The 23,824-nt window shown below is 42.3% G+C and overlaps 1 protein-coding gene across 3 annotated transcripts in view; it reads right to left on the reverse strand.

Annotated features, from left to right (window-relative positions):
* The window catches only part of GALNS (galactosamine (N-acetyl)-6-sulfatase), a 56,762-nt gene that overhangs the window by 5,473 nt on the left and 27,465 nt on the right, over positions 1-23,824 (reverse strand). For all 3 annotated transcript variants that reach the window (XM_067540238.1, XM_067540239.1, XM_067540240.1), the window contains 2 exons: positions 22,192-22,294; positions 10,299-10,420 (listed from right to left, as the gene is read on the reverse strand). In XM_067540238.1, the coding sequence (XP_067396339.1) occupies positions 10,299-10,420; positions 22,192-22,294 (225 nt within the window). The remainder of the gene's footprint in view (positions 1-10,298; positions 10,421-22,191; positions 22,295-23,824) is intronic.

Consider the following 23,824-nt stretch of genomic DNA (forward strand, 5'->3'; position numbering starts at 1 on the left):
TCCTCCTATTGCATCTTCCATCCAAGCATCTCAAAGCACTTTGAAAATCTTATTTAATCACAGCTGGTATTAAGGAGACATTTATAAAATGGTTAATAAATGATTAAAGATGTTTTAATAAATGGCTAATTAATTATAGTCCAACAGATCAACAGATTGCTCAAAACCACCACACCTCCTACTGATGTGGTTATAATGATACGACCCACATGACTTATGTCCGTAACATGTTTAACACCTATTCAGCGTTCTTTAACCTTTTATAAACCATTTATTAATGGAACTTTAACTAATTAAGTTTCACATCCTCTTGGAGCTGGGGCATGGCTGAGAGGTAACAACGTGTTGCTGTGATCTTGCTGTTTTTTGCTCCATACAAGTCAATGCTGTACACGGTGAAACCTTCCTTTCTGTCAGAATCACAGCCACTGGATTTACCCATGGCCCCACTTCTCACCAGCCATCTGTTGCATGTGTGCATGGTGCAGAAGGGAATGGAGAAGGCCAGTGACATTTACTGCACCTCCTTGCTCTGATGTGCACAGGCAGGCCACTGTTTCTGTGTTTTTCACTAGTTCAGTAACCAGAGGAAACCCTGGCCCAACATCAGTTCCTGTGAACCCATTCCTCTTCCCTTGACTGATTTGAATAGGAATACCCCATTCCCTATCTATCTATCTTGGGGTATTCCAATCATCCATCACTATTGTAACTAAACATTTAGATCCTTTCAGTATTTGGCACAGAGTGTACAATTTCAAGAAGCATGGTCTGTTTGAAGCAGCTTGGCTCAGACAATAGTTTTACACCTCTAAAGCAAGTAGGTCTAAAACTTAAAGCCATCTCTAGGCTGTGTCTGAAAACATATTAACTTGTTTTAACTAACAATTTTTAGGTAAATACCAGTGTAGACAGGGATTAACATGTTCTTAAAGGTTACACTGAGCCTCCATCAGTGTTTTAAAACCTGCTGGGTTGTGACAGCCTTACTCACATGAAGTACTCTCCTCACAAGTCTGACTTCAGGGGGACTCCTCCTGGTATAGGTCTAGACCATGTGATCTCAGTGTGGCTCTAAAATGTGTTAGCTATAACATGCTTTTAAAACACAACCAGTTTTCTCATCTAGTCATGTCCTGCGTGTGCGTGTGTGTGTGTTTGTACTGGGGGAGTGCACTAGCCATGTGATTACTGTTCACTTTAACCTGGAATCAGGCAGTGAAATCATCAATCCCTTTGTTGTTGTTATTTGAGTGCCAGTGTGGCTGGCCTTGACATAAACAGAGGAAGACAGAGCCTCTGCCCCATGGAGTTCACAACTTACTCAGACACAGGCTGACCTGCTCATATCTACAGTATGCACGCTGAAAATCCTACGTTCACATGCAGCGCTTTTACAAAGCAGTATTTAGGAACAGTATGTAGTAGGTTACCATTGCCCACAGCCTCATGGAAGAAGCATGTTTGGAGAAGGAGTTTGTAATAGGAGTGGGAGTTTGATTAACACCCAAGGTTTAGGAGGTAAATACTTCCTAGTAACCAATCTGAAATCTAACTATGAGCTGTTAATGTAATGTAAGGTTAATGTTAACCTCTCTCACTCTTACGAGTAACCCCATTGTCGTCAGTGGGAATGCAGGATCAGGCCCCAAATGCAGAGTCTGCAGCATTTTCTATAAAAATGCTATTATCTATACAGGTGTTTGACCGTTACTGTCTGAGTGACGATTCAGACCCCTCTGCCTCCAGGGCATGCTGCATTTGTATTCTTGCTCAACAACCCTGCTGAAGGGCAGAGCTGGAAATAGCAGTGAAAAAATGAGAGAACGTGAGCAAGGGGTGAGCAGGTGTTGTTGAGAGGAGTTTCCTAAAAGAGATCCCCCTGTGTACATGACATTATTCCATGCTCAGAATGAAAGCACAGAGTGGACAAAGTCCAGGGTCATTACACTAATTGACGCTTTACCTCCAGGAAGTCTCTGGAGAGCCAATCAGGGCTGGATTGCAAGCGCTAGGTCCCAGACACAGGTGTGGCCTGTGCTTAGTTCATGTAGAGTAATTGTGCTTTAGCAATCTGTTCTCATCTCCTCCCTCTCCTAACAACCCCATGGGTAACTTGCTCTGCTCTCAACTCCCCCATGCCCTACAGAGAAATTCAAGTTTGAGGGAGGGACGGGGAGCTCTTTAATGTACTGCTTTGATTAGCAGAGTATCATTTTAATCTTAGCACCCGCACAGTCCTTCGCCTTCAGGTGTGCTACTCATTTTGAGTTATATTAGAAGCTGTGAGACAATTTCTTTATCTTTCTCATCACACACAAACCCATAATACACAGTATACCTACATCAGGTAGAACATTTCTAGCTAACTTAGTTTTTGTGCTAACCTTGGTTTTTAAATTACCTTTTCCAGGTGATTAATATATAAACAGACTCCCATACCTCTACCTGGGGAATCATGTGACCACCTTATTATTGAGAGAAATCTCCCAAATGGTCATTATATAACAAGTTTCATAGAAATCTGATACCCAACTATTTAATACCAGTGCTCAGATTTACAGTATATTTTACCAGACTCATGTGAAGTGGTGAAAAAACATAAAATCTACCTAATAAAGTGGCTTCTGTATTTTACTTCTTTTTCTATAGGAACAGGTTTAACAAAATCCCCTTTTTATTTCTAATTATTAAATAACCACATCCAGGCCCCGACGGGCTAATCCTATCTACCTCAGGTACCTTCTGGGTTTCCTATAAAGTAGTATCTAAGACTTGATTTTGTCCTATTACTCAGTCTTCCTTTGTTGCTGTTTTCCATTGTCAAGTTTATTCTCTATGTAAAATCTGTATTATATGACATGGAAGCAACAGGTTTGGGCTCTGCTTTCCAATGCTGCACGTTGCACTGACTGGAAGGAGGCATGAGGTAAAGAGAAATGGGAAGAGGGTTAGAGTAAAAACAACAACACTGAGACCCATATTTCAATCATCTTTTATTCTGGTAGCTTTTGGGGGCATTTTAATACAACTGCTTTTAAATCCTTTTGGCTCTTGCTGGTGCAAAATTATCACACTCATTCTACAGTTCACCTGCTGACAACATAGAAAGCCTACTGTGAACTAGGCCTGCATGATATTGTCACACCTTCTCTCTCCAGAACACTTACAATCAAGCACGTTGTCTTTGATTTTTGTCTGAGGTTTCTAGTTGTCTCCATCCAGGAGCAAGGCCTTCTGAGTTCAGAGGCCCCATCTAGGGAGCTCCCTTCCAGAGTATGTCAATCAGGTTCCTCTTGGTGGCTGTCTGTCTTAAATCAGCAAAAGAATGGTCTATCTGGCTCACTTAATCTCAGACTATTTTTAAACTGCTCTTCTTTTTCTGGTGTTGGGTTGGTTTGATTTTTTTGACCGTTGTTGTAGACTAAATACAAAATGAGAGAATTAGAGTTAACTGAAGTTTGATGAAGGAAATATATGTGATGTAAAGAAAGGCCCTGGCTAGCAAGCAGAAGGAAGGCCTTGAAGGCAACTAGTCATAAGGCCAAAAGAAATGAAGTAGGGAGAATGTCTGGTTAAAAAAATAACTAACGAGGTAAGGGGAAGTTTCTAAAAGGAGGGCCTGTGACGGATAGGGGTGACTACCAATGCTTTTAAGTAAGACAAAGAAAATCTGTCTTAGAAGGAGCCAACATGGATACCAGTGTTATCTTAAAAATGAAGACCTGTGGGAACCCAGGTTCAACGAAAAAGTTATTGGTCACCAGGAAGGGTGGGAAGAGAGGAGGAGGAGAGATCTTGGGGAGATGGGAGATTATAAATCTTATCTAGATTAAGACTGGAAATAAGGGCGAACTGTCTCAAATTGGTTGTTAGCAAGTGCATTAATTGCCTAGGACATCTTTTGTTTGTTGAAGGGTATAAAAAGAGTTATGAATGTGAGGGTTCTTTGTCAGACTCTACTTGATCATGCTCACGCATGCTAGGATGAGACGGTTTTCCTTAGGTCTGGTCTGTTTTTAAGTATACTGATCACCTGCTTATGAATACTTTGTTACTGTATTGGGTGTTGTAATTGCTTATTCTTTAGCCTGTTGGACATGTTTAGTGCAATTATATTAACTACCAATTGGCCTTTGGACTTAATAAAGGAATTTATGGTTAAATTAGTGTGTGATGGTCTCCCCTATCATCATTAATAATTCCAACAATTGTGTTTCCTTAGGTCTCAGCAGTCAATACTGGACCCATTTACACCACTTTTGTTTAAATACTAGCTTTAGAATTGACAGTCTCCCTGAAGTGAGCACTGGGCACCATGAAAGCTGTGCACACCGATCAAATACAGATTTTAAAGCACTACTGCTATTCACATCTTTGCTGCAGTGCTGGGAGAGGGGGAGAGAAAGAAGCCCTTGTACTAAGTGTCAGTTCTGGAGATGGACATCTTATCTATCTACAACCTGAGCAACAGCATACCGTATCCATTTAGACAGGGGTACTACCCCTACATTCGAAATAGAGTCCAGTAAGAAATGCTGTTGTAATAACATAGGATAAAAGGAAACCACAGGGAGGGTGGGACTGTGGCAAATGTAGGCATGTATAATTGAGCTAGGGTACCAGCTGATTCAGGGCATGAGTCTGGAGTTAGCTCTTCCTCCCAGTGGAAAGACAGAGGTAGCTCAGCCATATCATCACCTTCCTTCCTGTGTGGGAAAGGGAAGTACTTGTACTGATTAGGTGTTACGAAGCACGGAAACAGCAGATGAGCCCAAAGTCTTTAAGAAGATAAGAAGGATAGTCGCTCCCCATCCTCCCGCACCTCCTATATCAACTTTCTGTCTTCAGAAGAGCTCAACAAAAGCACATGTTAAAAAGCGAACACCACGATCCTAGAAAGAAAAGGGGGGGAAAAGAGGAATGTGGTTTAGCAGTTTTATCCAAGGCCTGGAAGACAAGCAAGGTTCCTCAGTTGCAGAGTCCTCAGGATCATTGCATGACCTCAGGCAAGTCAAGGCCTCTTGCACCATAGTCAAAACAGCTGTGAAACTGGATCAGAGCTAGAGCCTCACTGAAAAGCAGATGTTATCTCTGAGCAGAGCTTTCCTGTATTCCATGTTATATTTTTCTAATGTCTTTTTTCCATCATTGCTGCTGTGTAGCGAAGTGAGCTGTTTAACTAGGAGGGTAGGTGGAGCTGCTGCTTTTACAGTTATGTTTATGTGTCTATTATTAATTAGTTGGTGGTGCTGAGTTTTGTTTTCGCTTTCCGGACCTATCAGTGGGGGTGGCAGGTCTCTGCTGGGGGTTCTCCTGTGTCATCTGCCACTGGGACTTTTCTTCCTCTGCCCTATGTTTGGCTAATTTCATTCCCATACCTCCTGTTGACTGTATTTCCCTTCCTTGGGCATCTGAGAACCGATGGTTTTACTCCAGAATGCAGTCTCTGGTTAACAAATCTGATTTGGTCCATCACTCCTGGCAGTGACAGAGACTTGTCTCCTGAGAATCCTGTCACTCCTGTAGGGTTACAGATGAGGATGGCATTGTTCTCCAGACTCTGCTACAATGGCTGATTGTGCTGGAGGTGTTGCCCCCTACTGCAGTTTCTAGTTGCAGAGCCTTATCATAAGTTAGCGCCTGCCCTGTAACCTCCTTTGGGTGTCACACGGCAGAGTTTCCCAGTGCTGATTTAAAAAAACAACACAGAAGTAATTTATTTCCTACCTATCATTATTAGCAGTGGTAGCAATATTAGCACAGTACCTAGGAGGCACCCCTAATCATGGATCAGGACCCTGTGCGCTAGGCGCTGTACAACTTAGTTCACCAATGTAATTTGTGAGCAGTTTGCTGACTTTTCAGATTTTACTGTCTACTGCTTAATTATGGGCCACTTAAATAAAAATTATAGTGATTATTCACTTGATTTTTCTATATTTGTTTCAATGCTGATTTGTGAGTCTTGGTTTGAGGCAGTGGTTTCCTGTGGCCACTCATTCGTCTAGACATTGTCTGGATCTTTTTATTCGCCGACTTTGCCCTTTTCAGATAATTTTTCACTTGCTGAACTTTCCGTTCATGAGTTTCTTTTAATATTCCTTTTTGTGAAGCGTCACTCTCTGCTAAGACAGCTACTTATCAAAATACTTGCAGGTGTTTATGTAAGCCTTACTTAAGCACAGGCTGATGTAATGGCTCACTGCAACGCAGAGGTACCAATTTCTGGATTACAGTGAGCAATAGCCCACAGATGTATTTAGTCAAGCTGTCCTCCAAAGTCATATTTCTCTTCAGACCCCCCTCAGGCACGAGAATGACTTGTTCATTGCAGGAGATGTTGCTGGAGGAACTCCAGGCATGTGCCTGACCTGAGTGCGTTTTAGCAATCTTTCATTGTCTAACACCAGCTTGGTTGCGATTTCAGGCAGCAGGTTTCTGTTGTCTTGATTGAGGCTTCTAACCATACTTCTCAGCAACTTTGTCACAGTTTTAATGCTTTTCTCTGTGCTCTTTCTCCTTGGGCTGCAGGTAATTTGCCAATGCCCTCCCTCCATGCAGCCAGTGCTGTTTCTTTCTGGTTAGATGGCAAGGATCCAGCATAACTCTTCCTGTGATTATTCCTTAGTGAAATTATACACCATTTTTGTTGTTTTGCTCTTTCTGACATTTCTGCCCTCACCTGTGAGCTCAGATTGGATGCTCCTCTGTCGGATCCTTTCTCCTATTGGTTCTGTCTTCCTCTCTTTTCTGGCCCTATAACTGGCATTGTTAATTCTTTTATGGGTTTCCAGGATTTTTCGTTGGCTTTAAAGATGCTCTTTTAAACACACATTTGTTGGATTCTGAAATCTTTAGTAAATAAATATCAGCCAATTTTGTGATTTCCATTTGTTTCCTCCATTCTACTCGACGATATTGCCTTATGTCAGGGTTGCTACTTCTCTGGGCTCAGAGTTTTAGTGGATTCCTGGTGTGGATGAGGATCAATCACTCAAATCAGATGGCAGTACTTAATGTCATTAATGACAAGGCAATGGCTTTAGCTTTCTGTACTTATTTCTTACGATACTGCGCCTCTGGAGATTTATACTGCCAATTCTTTCTGCACCTTCAGAGTTTGACTCAAAACACCTCCTTTATTGCAGTTTTTATTGGGTTTATTGTATTTTGTGCTGTGCTAAGTTTAGTTTTATATGCTGTTTGCTTGTATTCTTACTGACTATTGTAAAGTATCTTAATATAGGCATGTGTGAATAAAGCTGATGTATTTTTTCCACAATTGGTTCTGAAGGTGCTAACAACAGATTATTTTAATCTCTCTAAAATGTTACTTGGATGCATCATATTCTTGGAAAGAACAGTTCCCTGCATGGTACTTGTGGGATGTGCAAGACTCACAGAATCAAAGAATTTAATAAAGGAAAAGACTTATTAGATCATCTGGTCTGGGCTCTGACATATTCTGTAACAAAGGCCTTCTACAGTCCCAGTGTTTTTAAATTAAGATGAAGGACTAGTAATTGTGTACCGAGAGGAGAATGAATATTACTTGCACATAGAGAAATGCTTCCGCCCCACTTTGTAGGTGTTAATGTATGATTTTATGTTTTAAAAAATAAAACCCGAGCACTACAAAAATCAACATAGGACACTGTAGCGTCTCTCCCTCAGCCTTCTTAGACATAATCATTAACATTTCAGATGACAAAGACACAAAACTGGTTCAACGCTTGCCACACAAGAACTAAGGAGATGCAGATAATCAAGGTTCTTACTGGTACCAGTACAGAGTTCAATTACCCTTTTTGCAACAGAATGCTGGGTTTCCCTCTGAGAAGCATTAATGTAGGGACTCCCAATGGGCAAGCTGCCAAGGGGTCCAATTAAACTAAATAAAAATACACACCAGCCACAACAGCAACATCCCCATAAATGAGGATAATTTAATTACCACATAGGATAGGAGAGCTACTTTCCATGATGCTTCTGATGTGACCAGAGACAAGAGAAAAGTAACATTACATGCTGCAGAAAGGAATATTCATTTATTAAAAGGAGCCTTTCCAGTAGGGTCTGAATATTAAGACTTTCCATAATCATGTCATAATCTTACCAGAAAATTCAATCAAGGCAACAGCCTGTGTGTGTCCAGAAAGTAATGGAACCATATGAGAAATGGCTGCAGATGTATCACTGGAATTTAGTTCAATCCTCAAAACATAGTTTAAGCATTCCTTTCAACAACCATCAGGCAGCAGGTGCCCTGCAGACAGACATCTTACAGATAAGCCTCTCCAAAACACAGACCAACATAGCCAATGTAAGATATCTGATTATCTAATTTTTGGAACGGGGTGTTTTCCACCCCCCCACAAAAAACATAGCCATTAAACCAAACAGGATATAATCTCATCTGGAATCCCAACCCAGTAATGTAATTTTACTGAGCTGAATTTAAAACGCAGCAGCTACTGCAAAGAATAAGATGTGATATGATTTGGTTTGTTCATTAGTGCTGAAATGCAATAGAAAGAGAGAGCAAATGCAATGAGATTCTGAAGAGTTTTATACACTGTATAATGTACCTCTAGGGTGCTCATCTGTTATGTGAAAGAGAAGTGAAAATATTTTTCCTCCCTTTCTCTCTCTAGTGAGAACACTTAGTGGACAGTACAGGCTCAGTGCTGTTGAAAATAATGGAGTGAATGCATCCACTCAATTATTTAAAATGGTTGAGTAATTGCAGTCCTGTCAGTTCTGAAAACATCTCTCTGTAAAAGCCATTGCACAAGACCATTTCTGTGCAGGTGGTCGTGGTGGCCCCGGGTTCCTCCTTATTTACTTATATATTCTATAAATCAGAGCCAATGGGAATGGAAAAGATATCATATCCCAGTCCGCCACCTGACTGTGCTAAAACCCCCACAACATTCTTCCTAATCAATGGAGAAGAGTGGAGTCCTGTCAGACTTTTGGTAGGGTGGTTGTAATTAAAGTCACAGGGCTAGATTCACTTTCTGGTTGTGTTAGCTGATGCCTGCTTAAACCCTCGCAGAAATCCTTTGGGGCAGGAAGTCTGCAAGAGGTGAAGGTTGCAGTGACACAGTTATAGGAGATTACTCTATGGACTGTGCTGGCCTCTTAAAAGCTAGGCAGAGAGTCCATCAACTCAATTACTCTTTGAGGAAGCTCCCACCGGGAGAGCTTCAGCAGGCTTGAAAACTTCTCACTTGCCATGACAGAATGCAGGTGGAAGAACTCTCTGAGCATGCTGAGATGGGAAAGCAGGGGGCTTGTCCCTGGAGAACAAATGCAGGCAGCAGACTAGCTCAGGTGTGCACATTCACGGATTTATTATTCTGCCAACTACCCTAATGTCAGTCCTGTCCATGGGACACAAAAGTGACAACTGGGCCTCCCTCAGGTAAGGGCATTTGGCCATGGGATAAAGAGCCACTAGACAGCCTAAGTCAAGTTGGGATAGGTACTAACTCAGTGTCTAGCCAAACCATTTGAAAAATATATTTTATTCCTTTCTCTATTTGTTAGTTTAGAACTGTGGCCACCTGTCTAAGCTTTTTGAGGTGTAATACCTTATTTTCATACAGGTTTTAAGAAACAACTAGCAAGTCTACTGATAAATATATAAAACATACACCCTTAGGTATTGCCATATACCCAAGGTGATAGCCATGTGGACGTAATCTTTGTACCACACCACCACTTATTCCCTATGAAAATTCGGTCTCCCTCCCACGCATAGCTGTATGTTCTTCCTAGATTCTGCTTTAACTGCTAGATTGGCAGAATCTCCGTAACAGTTTCAACTGGTGCACTTGCCTGTTTACGTCCTTCTTAAGACAAAATAAACATCAACTAACAAAATACATACAATTAATAATGGATTAGTAAGATGGACAACAAGACGTGAAAACAATATAATGCATACAACCACGCATCGACCATTTAATACATTTTATTTTACTCATGTGAAGCAAAATCTGAATAGCCTGAAGAAGAGCTCTGTGTAAGCTTGAAAGCTCGTCTCTCTCACCAACAGTAGTTGGTCCAATAAAAGATATTAACTTACCCACCTTGTCCAGCAACCAAAAAAGTTAGGTCAGTGAAATAATGGGATCAAATGCATCTGTAACAGAAGAGTGGTAACTGCCAGATGAACCAAGCCCTCTGACATGCCCTCTGAAGATCTCCCAGCTACCTCACTTCCCAGCTCCTTATGAACCTGATCATTTCCAACAATGAGCATTTCCATGTGTGTCTTCTTTGCTCACCTTATTGGATACTTTTCCCCAGGGTCCCTTCCCAAGTGGAAGAGCAGAGGTAGTTTGGTGTGCTCCTCCTGGGTGTGGGTTGTCACTCCAGAAATGTTCTGCCCAGGACAGAAGTCAATACCCTGCATTGGAGAGAAAGAGATGGGTCATTAGGAATGTGGGATGAGAGAACGGGTTTGAGTTTATTATTTAGTAACTAACAGATGTAAATTTGAACTCCTCAGCTGTCAAAGCTTGGGTTTCCCCATTCTGCCGTTACTAACTGTGATAGTTCTTTTTAAAAAATACTCCAAACCAGAGTCTCTGCACAGAGTCTGTGTAGACCCGCTCCGTTGATTGGAAAGCGCTTTCCCCTCGACTGAATTAGCCCACCTCCCCAAAAGGCAGAAGGCAGCGTCAAAGGAAGATACTTTCCCATCAATGAAGCGTGGTGGAGATGCCGTGCTGCGTAGATGTAAGTGTGTCGACATGTGATACGGTAATTACATTACGTAACTAGTGTATCTCACGTCTACCCAGCGTGACTGTGTAGACCAGGACTTAGATTTTACTCTTACTTATGCTGGGGTGAAAAAGGTAACTATTGGAGTTGATATGGTGTAAAGCTGGAGTGAGCCGAAGCAGGACTCACATTTCTGCACTATTAAAAAGCAGAAATCATCTCTATAAAATATTCATTAAAATGAAATGGCAAATGAAAGACAAAAGGGGAGGTCATTTAATCACAACAACTCTGCACATGAAAAGCATCTCCTCTCTTTGATTACTGCAGTACCGAGCTGCATAGATGGATTCTGATTGGCTGGTGACAATGGTATAAAGAGAGAAAAAAATCCAATCAAATTAAAGGGCATAATCCCAAGAGACAATGAGCACCCACGATTTCTGCTAGCTTCTATGGGAAATGCAAAAGCTCCGGGTCTCTCTGAATCAGACCGAAAGCCATATTTCACTGAAGCAAGCTGTAAATTTTCATTAAAAATAAAATCAGATGTTTGACCTTCTGATTTACAGCTTCTCAAAGTGCTGGTATTAGGTTATCAACCTGGTAATGCTAGGTGGGCTGAAAGATCTGCATTAGGTGTGAGAAAACGCCAGTACCCGTCATTAAACTCTATGGAAGCAGAAGTCAGGGTTTCCTCAGCAGAAGCAGTTGGTACGATGGCCGTAAGTATCTGGACACCCCAGTTGCTAACATCAAGGGGTTAAGTCCTCAATAGCCAGCCTGGAGACACACAGAGCCGTCTGTTCAGAAACCGAAAGCAGTTAGCTTTCTGCATCTGTGCATTTGTATGCTTTGCCAGGTTGTGTGTCTCCCGAACTCCAGCCAATTATTAGCCAGATGTCAACTCCCTAATAACCTAGAGCTCAGCCGACAGTCTTGTAGGCTAACAGAACACTTTTAGCTCTGGGAATAGCAAAAAAAAATTTAAGTGCTAATTTCACTGAAGAGAAAATAAAGCAGGGGGCCCCATAGACTACCAAGAACTAGCACCTAATGGACTTGTTAAACCTCAGAGGTTTACAATTCCAGCTAACACGCTGCGCTATTTACAATACTTCATAACGCCCTGAGACATGGACAGAGACACAGAGAGAAGGTAAGTGGTAATATTTAAATGGAGGGGAGAAAAGCAGTTGTACCATTTGCTTATAAAACAAGAAACAAATTGAAAGGCTCTCCACAGATGTTAGTAGGATTTGATTGGCAAACAATTTTCTAAAAATATCCTGTATGTTTTTAATGGACAGCTGGTCAGCGGAGCAGTTAATATTCTGCTTTTCAATAAAGCAAGAAGGTTAGAAGCCCATGAAATCCCATTTATCTGCACAGAGCTATAGATTCCTGAATCAGTGGCTGGAAAAATAAGAGAGTTGTTTGATAGGTTGTAGCTGGCAACTAATAATGGACTTTAAATGGATAAAAAAATGATTGACCTTTTAACCTTCTCAAACCATAGACCGCTGAGATTGAATGAGGTTTTAATAGTGGAAAATAGAATTTAACTTAAAAAAGATACATGGAACAGTTAATGGAAAGGTAGCAAAGTGTAGATGTAACACACAAGTTATAATTTGGATTCAAATCAAACAAGCTATTTAATTAAGAGCCTGCTAATTGGTGCACTGCTCCTCTACTGCTAATGCTTTAGTTCGAGGGAAGAATTTATTCTCTTGGGCATTTGCTTCTACATTGAGAAGCAAATGATGAAATGTAATTCTCATAACGAGAACGTGCTCCAGAACACGTTCCAGATTATATCCCACAGATTCCTGAGAAATAAGGAGGCTTCAACAAAGATATCTCAGCACCAACAAAAAGCTGCCTGTCGCTCTAGCTTCAAAAGCCAATTCCCTCTTCAAATCTAATTTACTAGAGGGAAAAAGAAAATCCCTCAAACATAACATTCTGTGACATTGATAAATAATACCCCTAAAAAGTGGCTGAAACTACCATTTACATTCTAAGGCCTTTCAACTTTATCTCTGCAAATAAAAAGTGAAATATGAATCATTTTTATGATGTACTATGTGACATCAAAATCCAGCTGTGGCCCAGAGATGGCCCCAAAACTTTCCTACTTGCATATCAGCTACTACGAAGTAAGATAATATTCCTTCCTCCACCTCCACTGAAAGCACTGACTAGCATAACAACCACAAGATCAAAATACAAGATCAACAGTTAAAACTGATCCTTTCAAAAGTCAAGGCCCTCAGATCCAATGGAAATGATGGTGGTTTAAAAAAATGCCTAGGTAAGTGAAAGAGATAGAAAGGGGTAACGGCAAATAAAAGGATTCAGTACAAACCAGAGGGATGGTAATAAATATGGAACCAACAGTGGTCATGCTAAAAAACCAACATTCTGGGAAAAAACAGTTGTTTGCTGCCTTCTAAAGGTAGGGAGGGATGGACTGAGCTGGATAGTAGAGGCAAGCATGGTCCACGTCCTACTGACCCAGCACATCAGGGGGGTTATTTGTTGAGGAAAGCCCTGATCCTGCAATCAGATTTGTTTGGGCACAAAGGTCCATTGGCACACACCTGAGTGCCAGGCAGCACGTGATGGTGCTTTGCTGGGATCCCTAATGGAACATGATGATCAAGTGCTGCTATCCATCAGGAGAAGGTTCCTGGTCTCAAATGCTACCATGTCCTATGCCATTAAGAGCTTTCAAAACCAACAACTGTCAAATTAAAAAGTCAAGCTTCTACTTTAGTGGTGTCCAATATAAAGAACACAGGCATGTGTAGCGTGCTTACTTCCACCTGGTTCACGAGTCGTGCTAACCAAAGCCTTGTTTGCAACTGAAAGACCCACTATGGCAATCTGAGCTGCACAGGCAGATCCTGAGTTCTTGTATGGCCCATCATCTCCATGGATTCACTCACATCAATCTGACTATAGGACTGAGGTTATAGAAAACATTAAAAAGCATCTGTTGATAATCTGAATATTTTATACCATGTGTCGGAGTACAGTACACCGGAGGATGACTTAGGACACACGCACTGCCATTGTACAGGACAAGTGAGGAGGTCTGAGGGCATCATAAAGATTTTGCCAGAGCAATTAATATGTGCTGATGGGAAAAAATGTTGGTCAGACTAAAATGCATCAAACCCCGAGTTCTGATTAAAATGGGCCTTTCTAAGCCTGTTCTTGATGGAAGTCACATTGCTGAAAACTGACATTATCGGAGACACCAGCAGTACCAATGCCCAGTTTAAAAGGCAGTAAAACCACTTATAGTCTGCAGAAAAATCACTTTACTATTTAAATATCATAACGGTAATTCTGCCTCTCCCCATATTTTGTAAATCCAATGCTGTTTGCAGTTCTTGAGAAGGAAACAGCACAATATCCTATATGAATAAACTGAAAATGTAGGATCCTCTGTCTGCAGTGCTTCCCTTTTCCAGGGCAAAGAATTTTTAATCAATTCTGTTTGAGATTTGGGAAGAATTTTCAGGAATGGACAATTCACACATCTGCACATCTGGTGCCATGGGAAACACGCAGATTAGGTTGTGTATGCTGCTGCGGGGAGTGGGTGGGAGTGAGATGCAGACTGTTCCTAGATCTCCTTTTATCAGGATGAAAGGAATTACTGCTTTTCCTTCCTTCCTCCCTCACGGAGGGTTCTTCTGCCCTCACTGCACAAGCCGGAGTGAGTGCTGATGAAAGCAGACATGACTGGTGAAGCACGAGACTGTTCCTTCTAGATATTTGTATTGGCAAAGATTATTGGGGAATTTGAAATCATGTCACTGTTTCAGGATTATTTCCCACTCTTCAGCAAAGAAGATATTCCTGTTTTAAAAAGGACAGTCTAACCACACCGGCCTTAGGAACCTGACCCTAAAAGCGTTGCAAGCTTTAATGTTAGATAGTGGGCCCGATCCTCAGCTGGTGTAAATCAGCATCGCTCCATTGAAATCAGCGGAGCTTTGATTTACACCAGATGAGTATCTGGTCCCTGTTTTGCTAAGCTTCAGATGGCCTTCTAAGTAGCATCACTTAAAAATGAAATAATTTCATACAGAAGAATGGAGAATCCCTTCTAGTGAATTCCTGCCCTCCCCACATTAAAACAAAAACCATCATTAGACTTACTATATTGTTTCCTTAAACATTTTCTTTACGAGAGCCTGTTACTAACAATGTGCTTTTAACTGGCTATTGATTCCCTGCACAATTCTAATATAGTTTACTCTGCACGTTATCTGAGGTAAGATGTGCATTTACAATAAACAGTGACCCCACAAAGAAGAAAGGTAATTGCTTGTATTTAGACAAATTCTCTGATCTTTTTCCACTGTTATAAAAACACGAGGAACGTGTCTACAGCACTAGTCACAGTTTCTGAACTTTGTTAGAAATAGCCAACTAAAAGAGCATCAGATTACTTGCAAATAGCAACCAGAAGCATCTCTGCCAGTGGACCAGATCTCCTGGATGGGAATGATGTCTCATATCATTGCACAGTCCTGTTCACTTGAAGAGAAATTTCACTGAATGACATTGAGTTCCTCATATAAAATATAAAAATAAGCCTTTCCTCCAGACAGGGCAAGTGGACTTTTAAGGGGGCAAGAGCATCTGCCCCTCCAGCCCTCCTTCTATGTAACCTGAATTATTTTTCCCCTCAGCAAGCACTACTGCTTGTGCCTCTATTTCCAGAGCAAATGGCCCACAGATGTTATGTCAGTAATGACATGCGACAAAGACAACTATTCGCCATTTTGGGCTCCTCGCCAAGCGACGGAATCAGCACTTGTGTTAACGTCAGCCCTCTGGCGATTCCTCTCTCTGGCGCTATCCCAGATCATTCTGAATGTACAAGCGCCTGTGGCTTATGAGAGCGGCACAGCAAACACTGGACTCTGTCTGCTTGTCAGTGCTTCCTCATTCCAATGCTCAAAACGCAGAACAAAACAAATATTAATATGGGGGAGAGGGGGGGAACCAGATTGTTTGAGAGGTATCCTCAACACTGAAGCAATCTGCTGTTTCCTCTAGCCACAGCACTGGAAAGCAGCGATTCTCTCTGGGCTGTTCTCAGCAAAAGCCTCCAGCATCAGAACTCTGAGTGACCGAACACCAGAAAATGCTGGTGCTGGTTTCTCTTGGCAGCCGCTTCAGCCCTCTTGAGAAAAAATCGCTTCTAATGTGTTAACTGTCTGGAAGGGACCGGGGAAAGGGGGCAAATCGAAAAGTCTCCATCGGCTCTCAAGCAGAAGCGATCGATAGCTAGCTCATATGCTCAGAGGACCACAATCAAATGTCATTATTTGTGAGGTTCTACTTGACTTCACATCCCCCCTCACAGAAAAGGCTTTATCGATTCCTTCATGTTGACGAGAAGGGCAATCAGAACAGACCGCAGCACAAATAACTCCTTTGGCATTTTACAGTGAAACAACAGGGTGTGTGCCCCCGCCCCTCTCCCACATGCACGCACACACCTTTTGTGAAAAACCACCAAAACCTACTAACAAGATACTAAGCTGACAGCAGAGAGGCTGAAGTTTATGAGCCACAATCCACTAAACCAAAGGGCTTTTCAAAAAATATTTTTGCAGAGATCCGTCAAGGTCATCTCCCCAGCACGACCAAAGAGCTACGCTCTGCTGGAATGATCTCAGGACTACGCAGAGGGAAGGAGCTCTAACCTCCTGGCTGCTCAAGTTCTTGCCTCCCCAATGAAGCACTAAAATTGGGATTTTGGAAGGAATCTAATTATCCCTCAAAAAAGAGAGGCAAGTAGATTCCTTCAAGAATCCCCAATTTTCTCCTTTATTCCCCTTCCCCGGGCCCTGCATAAAGCTGACCTGTCCTCCCAACTAGGGAGGGCTAACTGCAGCTCCTTCTAGGCCCTTCAGGGTTGCTCCTGATGGGCTGGGCAGGGTAGCAGGAGAGCAATGCAGGGCACGAAACTTATGTCTTTCAGAGAGGGTAAACTGGCCTGTCCTCCGCCATCTGCCTCTTTTCACTGACATCTTCTGGGCTCAATTCAGTGATGACACACAGTGGTATGTGATACACTACCGCTTGGGTGCATATCTTGCATCCATTTGGCATTCCGTGGCTGTGCCAAACACACATAACTAAATGTAGGGGAATGCAGCAGGAAAAGCAACTAAATGGAGGCTGGAAGGCAAAGTGGTGGAGTGGATGTGGGGGCTGCTCTGACACTTTAATTGGTTTCCTGGCTACATCTCCCTTTCTGCCCCCTTTCCCTGTAAATTACATTTGTTCAGCACAACCACTGAATGCCAATTGGGTGCGATTCCTAGATTACAGAGCCAGAAGGACCGCTGTGATCATCTAATCTGACCTCCTGTGTAACAGGCCACAGGACTTCCCAATCATTCGTGTTTGAACTAGAGCATGTATTTTAGAAAAACATCCAAACCTTGATTTAAATATTTCCAGTGGTGGAGAGTCCACCCCAACCCATGATAAGTTGTTCCAACGGTTAATCGCCCTCACTTAAATAGTAGCACCTTACTTCTCGTCTACATTTGTCTAGTTTCAATTGCCAGTCAATCTACACTCTCTTATTTGTGATATGGATTCTCTGACCAATTTACATCTAATGAGTAACATACACTGCTGTTTACATTACTACTGCATTTGGCTGGAAGAGCAAGGCTGCCGATAACGATGGGGCAGTGGACGAGCCTATGCTCTGATAGCCATCAGCACCAAAGTGAAGGAGAGTGTGGGCCACATTCTCAGCAGATGTAAAGCAGCATAGCTGCACTGATTTCAGTGGAGCTATTTCAATTTACCGCAGCTGAAAATCTGGCCCTATGCCTTCCAAGTGAATCTAGATACAGGTTTCTGCCACACCACTGCAGCAGAGCAATACATGCAGACTATGCTTCCTGGGCTCTCTCAGCTTCTTTTTAAACTCCAGAGGTAAATAATGAAGTATTTGTCCTGTGAAATCATTTACCGACTCTCCAATGAAGTCTGAGACTGTAGAATTCTTAAACTTCTCCTTCTCACCTTCTTTTTAAGTCCAAAAACAAATCTAACTCTGGAATAAATATATATTAAATCTCAAATTATTTACAAATATGAATATATGAACTCAGTAAATTCACTTATCTCTGTCCTATTCATCAGCTCCTGATTGTTAGACAATTCAAACTGCATAAACATGAACCACTTGTAAATCACAAAGGCTTTTTATTGTACTGAGGTGGCAGTTAGGTAAATATTCCTAATGTGAGCATCGCAAGTAATTTACAGGCAGGGTGTTGTGTGCCATCAAGTCCTTAGTTTCACTTATTTCCGCTGAGTGGGTTTATATTTCTTTCCCTTATGCTATTCAAGGGAGTAGCTATTCATGAATATAAGTTATCTAAATAATCGAGCAGAGATAGCAGGGAAGATAACACCAAAGAATCCTACAGAGCTAAGAAATAGATTACAACGATTTATGGGACGAATCAGATTAGAAAATACTGGCTTTGGAGGATAACCCCCCCCCCCCCCCAAAAACAACAAACGAGCACATTTCATCTTTGTGACTGATGACATGAATTTTAATCCCAAACTATAATGCAGATGATGGGTACCAGATAATGCATGTTAACGTCATGGGATTTTAATAAGGCAAAGAGACTATAAACCAGTAGACTGCTGACATGGGGTCTTTGAAGTGTAAATATTCCAAGTGCCATATGGGGAGAGGCATGCACAACCGAGTTATCTCCTTCTGGGGTTAGCTTTCTGTAAGCTTCTCCTCTGTGCTACATTTTACACATACTTTATTACTTAGCTACCGAATGCTGCAATCAAGCAAGGAGCTTTCCAGGTCAGAGGCTAAAATTCCTAATCTTGCATAAAATTCTTCTTAACGAAGCCTGATTCCTGAACACCTCCGTGCTGTTCACAGATACACATGGGAGCAGAAGGAGAAGGATGTTTCCAGTCCTAACATCAAACGGATTCTGGTTTGTTCAGTGGCATTTACAGGTATAAACATCTGAAAACAAAAGCCCACCAAGTATAAATTAAAAATAGCATAACTTGTCTGTATTTCGGTTTGGCAGGATTTGATTTAAATTGATAGATGTTGGTAAATGTCAATTTCAGCTGACACTGAAATAGACGCCAAAAGGCATCCATGGGTAATGGCATGAGTGCAGCCTGTCCTTCCCCCGTCCCATGTCCACGCACCTTGTGCCTGCAGGGATCCAATGTCATTGGCCCTTTGGCAGCACAGAGAGCCCTGCTGCCTTTAGAGCGAGCGCGTGGGGCCGGACGGCAGAGCTGCAGAGCGCTTCCTGCACAGCTGCAGGGCCGTTGACATTGTATGCCTGCAGGAGCAAGATGTGGGGGTGGCTGCAGTCCTGGCAGGGTAGAGCAGAGATTCCCAGTCAGGCCTGTGAGGGATGAGTCCCCAGCTACGGGAGAGGCCATACTGCTGCTGAAAGGCTACGGCCTGCGGACAAAGACGTTCAGTGGCAAGGTGGCCTCCCCTGTGGCCGTGGGTTCGCCTTTCTCCGAACCATTCTGACCGAGGGACTCTGCTCCGCCCTGCCAGGACAGCAGCCTTCCCCACACCTTGTACATGCAGGGATCGGGTGTCCTTTGCAGCTCCCTTGTCATAGCCCCACTCTCTCACTCACCAGCCAGGAGTGTGGGAGCTGTCCCCAGGCAGAAGCTGTTCAATAGCAGGGTGGCCTCCCCCCCCGGCTTCCTCTGTGCAGTTCTAGCCGGGTGGTCTCTGCTGCGGGCCAGGACCGCAACCTCTCTCGCACCCTGCACCCATGTGTCTTGCATCCATCAGTGACACAGGGAGCCCTCTGCAGCCCCACCCCATCCCTACCCACCGCTTAATATCCTGCAGATGTAAAAACGTAAAAATATAAATGGATATTAATAATAGAAATTAAAGAAAAAATAAAAATTGAATTCGGCCAAGTCTATCTATATTTAGTGATTTTCTACTCTGCCAATTAGCAAGGGGCTTTCAGGAGCAAATGGAGGATTGGTTGAAACAGAAACAATGAAGCAACTCTACAAAAATAATGAGATACTAAATTATCCATAAAATAAACCTCTTAAAAATAAACAGAGGGCTGTTCTGACATACCTGGCCAACCTCTGGCCTGTTTTAAATAGCTGCAACTCCAATAAAGATGATGGAACTGTATCTGCTTTCACCAGACCTGACTTTGGCCCCATCATCTTTATGACTGAAAGGATTCCAAGTTGAAAGGGAGTCTAATACATGTCCACATCTGACTCAAATAATCAGGTAATGAGCCAGTCAGGGAACCCCACTATTACACAAGGTAAACACTTGCTTTATTAGCCAAATGCCCCAGTGGCTTGGAAAGGCAAACTCATCTGTTTTGCCAACAATCAGGATTTCTAATGTCACACACATCTGCATTGAAGGCCACTTGCAATGAAGCCAGCAAGCAAAACTGCCCCCTCCTACTCTGCCGGAATAACTCTAACCACAATATCAATATTACTGATAACAAAGCAGTAGCAGCGAGGTGGTAGTGTAGTGGTCATGTATGACAAGCTTGCAAAAAAAGAAAACAAAAATCAGAACTGTAAAAATATTCTGCATTCCGGTTTATTTATTTAAAACTTGTGAGGGTTGTAATTAACATCTGGAGGACACGAGAGGAATTGGAACAAATTTCAGCCCCAGCTTCCTCTGCATTTTGTTAATGGCTATTCTGTCCACTAATGTGCTCCGATTTTACCCACATCAGCCACATGTGATACAAGCTGCAGGAAAGCAAGTGAATTTTTAATCATCTATCTGATGTACAGCATAATTACTGACTTTAATCAGCCAGCAGTTAAACAAAGACTTAGAAAGAAAGAAATATTCCTTAATTACACAACTGCCACTGATCACAGTAGGAGAGTCTTTGAAATGAGTAACTGGTCCCCATTATCACAGCTACACACATATTGAGACATGTACAAACAGGTCTAGATCTATGTAGGTATTTATTTTTTCTGAATGAGACATGTAAGTGTGTATATGTGTTTGTACTACAATGGAGAGCACTTACTCATTGCTGACATTGTCTTCTGTATACATGGGAAGTGCACACTGTGCATGTATGCACCCACATCCTTTTCCAGCGTCCCCACTCACAGAATGAAAATCCTCCTCACTCTTTCTGTATCACTTGGGAGATACGAGCTTTATTCACATACAGCTGTGGACAAATATATTGCATCATCCCCCTCACGAAGAATTAACAATGGCACGAAGTGTGTAATGCATTTTTGGAGCCAAGTTTCCCTCCCAGTCGTTAAATCTCTTTGGCGCCATGTAAAACTACAACTTTGACTCTTTGAGCCTTGCAGTCTGTATATATACCAAGTTTACAGCCATGAATGTAAATGACTCCCTCATGCTGCCTCCCATCCCCCCAGTCGCCCTGAGTATACAAACTACATGCTTGTTTTCACATCCACAAATGCCAGCAGCACTTAGTTCTGCACCTGTGAAGCCCTGAGGACCTACCATACATAACAAATAGTAATAATCTTACAAACAACCCCCTGTACCACCAGCCTGCTGTTGAAAGTGCTGAGAGCTGTGCCATAGTTCATTTACTTCTCTTTTAAGGGCATAATCAGCATGGCACAATTGTGATTCTGCCATTTGTGAAATGCCCCAGAGTTTAGTACCTAAGTTTGGAACAAGAAAGATACAAAATTAGAAAAACAGGAAAAGCATATCATTTAGAATGATGGGACGATCAACCAGGAAAGCTCAAAAATGTGCTAAATCTTGGAATGATTTTGGTTTGAGCACGCTTTGGTAAGAGATTAAACACACATACTCTGTTTTCAGCAACGGCAGTTCTTTATGCAGTACAGCTGCTGATGGCTCTGCTTCCATCCCTCTCCATGCACTGCTTAGCAAAACAGCCTGACATTCGTTTAAACAGTGAGGGGCACTGAGTCCCTCATATCAGACACTGGATCCATGCCATCAACTTAATGTAATACTCCAAATGGAGTCAGTGACATATAAGCTTGCTATGAATTGATCAAGAAAAGATGCTTAATATTGGAGTACATTAGGTGCTAAAAAACATCCCACACCAACCCAAGAGGATAGTCTCCTATCATTGCTGTGGAATGACACTGACTTGAATGTGGAGGTGCTGAAATACTAGTCTCCTTTCACTTTATACTACAGATCCAGCAGTAATTACACATCAGTGTCTCGAATAAAAGGCTGGTTTAAAATGGAGCGCAGTGACATGCCAATGATTTCAAATTCCCCTTTTAATGGGTTTCCTTCCCCATGAGGAAAATGTCGCTGGATCCAACGGGGCACGGGGGAAATAAATGAAACGAGGGGGTTTCATTTTCTGTTACCTGACTGAACTGCTCCCAGGAGTTGCTCCAGGTCCAGTAGTGAGCCTTGTGAAGCCCAATTCTTACCGCCATCATCTCGTTGCCACGGTAATAGAATATCGGCCTGACAGGGAAGCAGAAGGGGGGGGAAGTGCAGCTGTATGAGAAATGCAATGTGCCTACACACGTGCTTGGGCAGGCACACTGATAAGGGAGACAAACACTTTAATGGAGTCTGACTTCCGATTCAGCTATCAGTCAGGAACAGGCTGCCTTCTAATAGTCTCCACTGCAAGGTTTTCAATTAACATTTTTTAAAGCGTTCATCAAGTTGAGAACTCACATTGCGCAAGAATGAAACATTATACAACTAGGCTGCCAGTGATTGTTAATCCTTGAACTATCAGACCCTGTAATTTCCTACAGAGTGTGACGATTTAAACACCAAGTGTCTCAGAAGAGGGGGGGGGGGGAAGGTGGGGTGTGTGTGTGTGTGTGTGTGTGTGTGATGGGGATTCACAGAACATGTGATGCCTGGGCTCCTGTTTGTGACTGGGGACAGATAGAGAGCACCAGACTACCAGCTGTTACTGTCACACAGGCTGATTAGCTGGAGAAGGGGGGAAACCACGTTAAAGACGCATTCTGCTTTCCAGTGTCATCCCAGAATGCACCCAAATCACAAATGCTAGCACTCCAACATGCTTTATTTTCCATCCACATCAATTTATCAAAAAGCCTTCCCTTTAACTTAGCCTAACGTAATGCTGGCTTTTTTCAAATGCCCATGGTTCTCTCAGTTTAAGGAGCACACTGGGCATACAGTTGGAAAATATATTCCATTCAGACTAGTTAATGGTCTGTGCCCTGATTTCAAAAAATGCTGTGGGAAGCTCAGCACTGTCCCCCCATTTCCCTTTGGCTTCTCACAAAGCACTCCATTGCTCTTGGAATGGAGGGTAAAACAGGCCCATCCGCTTTCTACTGAAATGAAGCATCTACAGAAGACAGGCTCTGTTGGTGAAGTTCCTCACGCAAGGACAGCTCTTTCCAGTAGTTAAAGACTGCTGACATAAAGTTAGAAAGTTGGTCATCATCAGTTCTGAGTCAGTAGCTTTGGTTTGGACTCAGAATTCCTATTTTGCAAGAACTATCCAGTCCTATGGTGCCACTTTGAAGACCATGTCTTTACTGTAAGATAAGGTTAAAAATCTCCCAGACTGAAGCACAGAAGAAGAATTAGAACCATTCTGTTTTGAGTATGAACTACAATCTCCATCATCCCTGAACAAACAAACGAGTCCTTTACTCTTTGTATTTATGAGAAGCTTGTGAATAAAGGGAAAAACCCAGCTTAGCATATATGGCCCATTTGTTTTGGTCCATTTTGTATGCACCAAAACTTCCTAGGAATAATGGGAGTTTGGAGGGTGAGGGGGTCGAGATTGCAAGAATGCAGAACTGGGCCCAAAATGTTCACACTAGTGAAAGAAAAGGACTCACACATCCTATTCTTCCTACCATTAATACTTATTCCTCTACTAACTCTCTTTGGTCGGGAGTATCTGTGTAAAGTCTTTTGTTTTTTAAAACAAACAATCTTTTCCATCCCCAAATCATCTCTACTGTTTCTGCTTTCTTAGCCGAAAAGGAT

Source organism: Emydura macquarii, unplaced genomic scaffold (genome assembly GCF_026122565.2).
Source record: "Emydura macquarii macquarii isolate MOO-44397 ecotype Brisbane River unplaced genomic scaffold, CSIRO-AGI_Emac_v2 contig_561, whole genome shotgun sequence".
NCBI lineage: Eukaryota > Metazoa > Chordata > Testudines > Chelidae > Emydura > Emydura macquarii.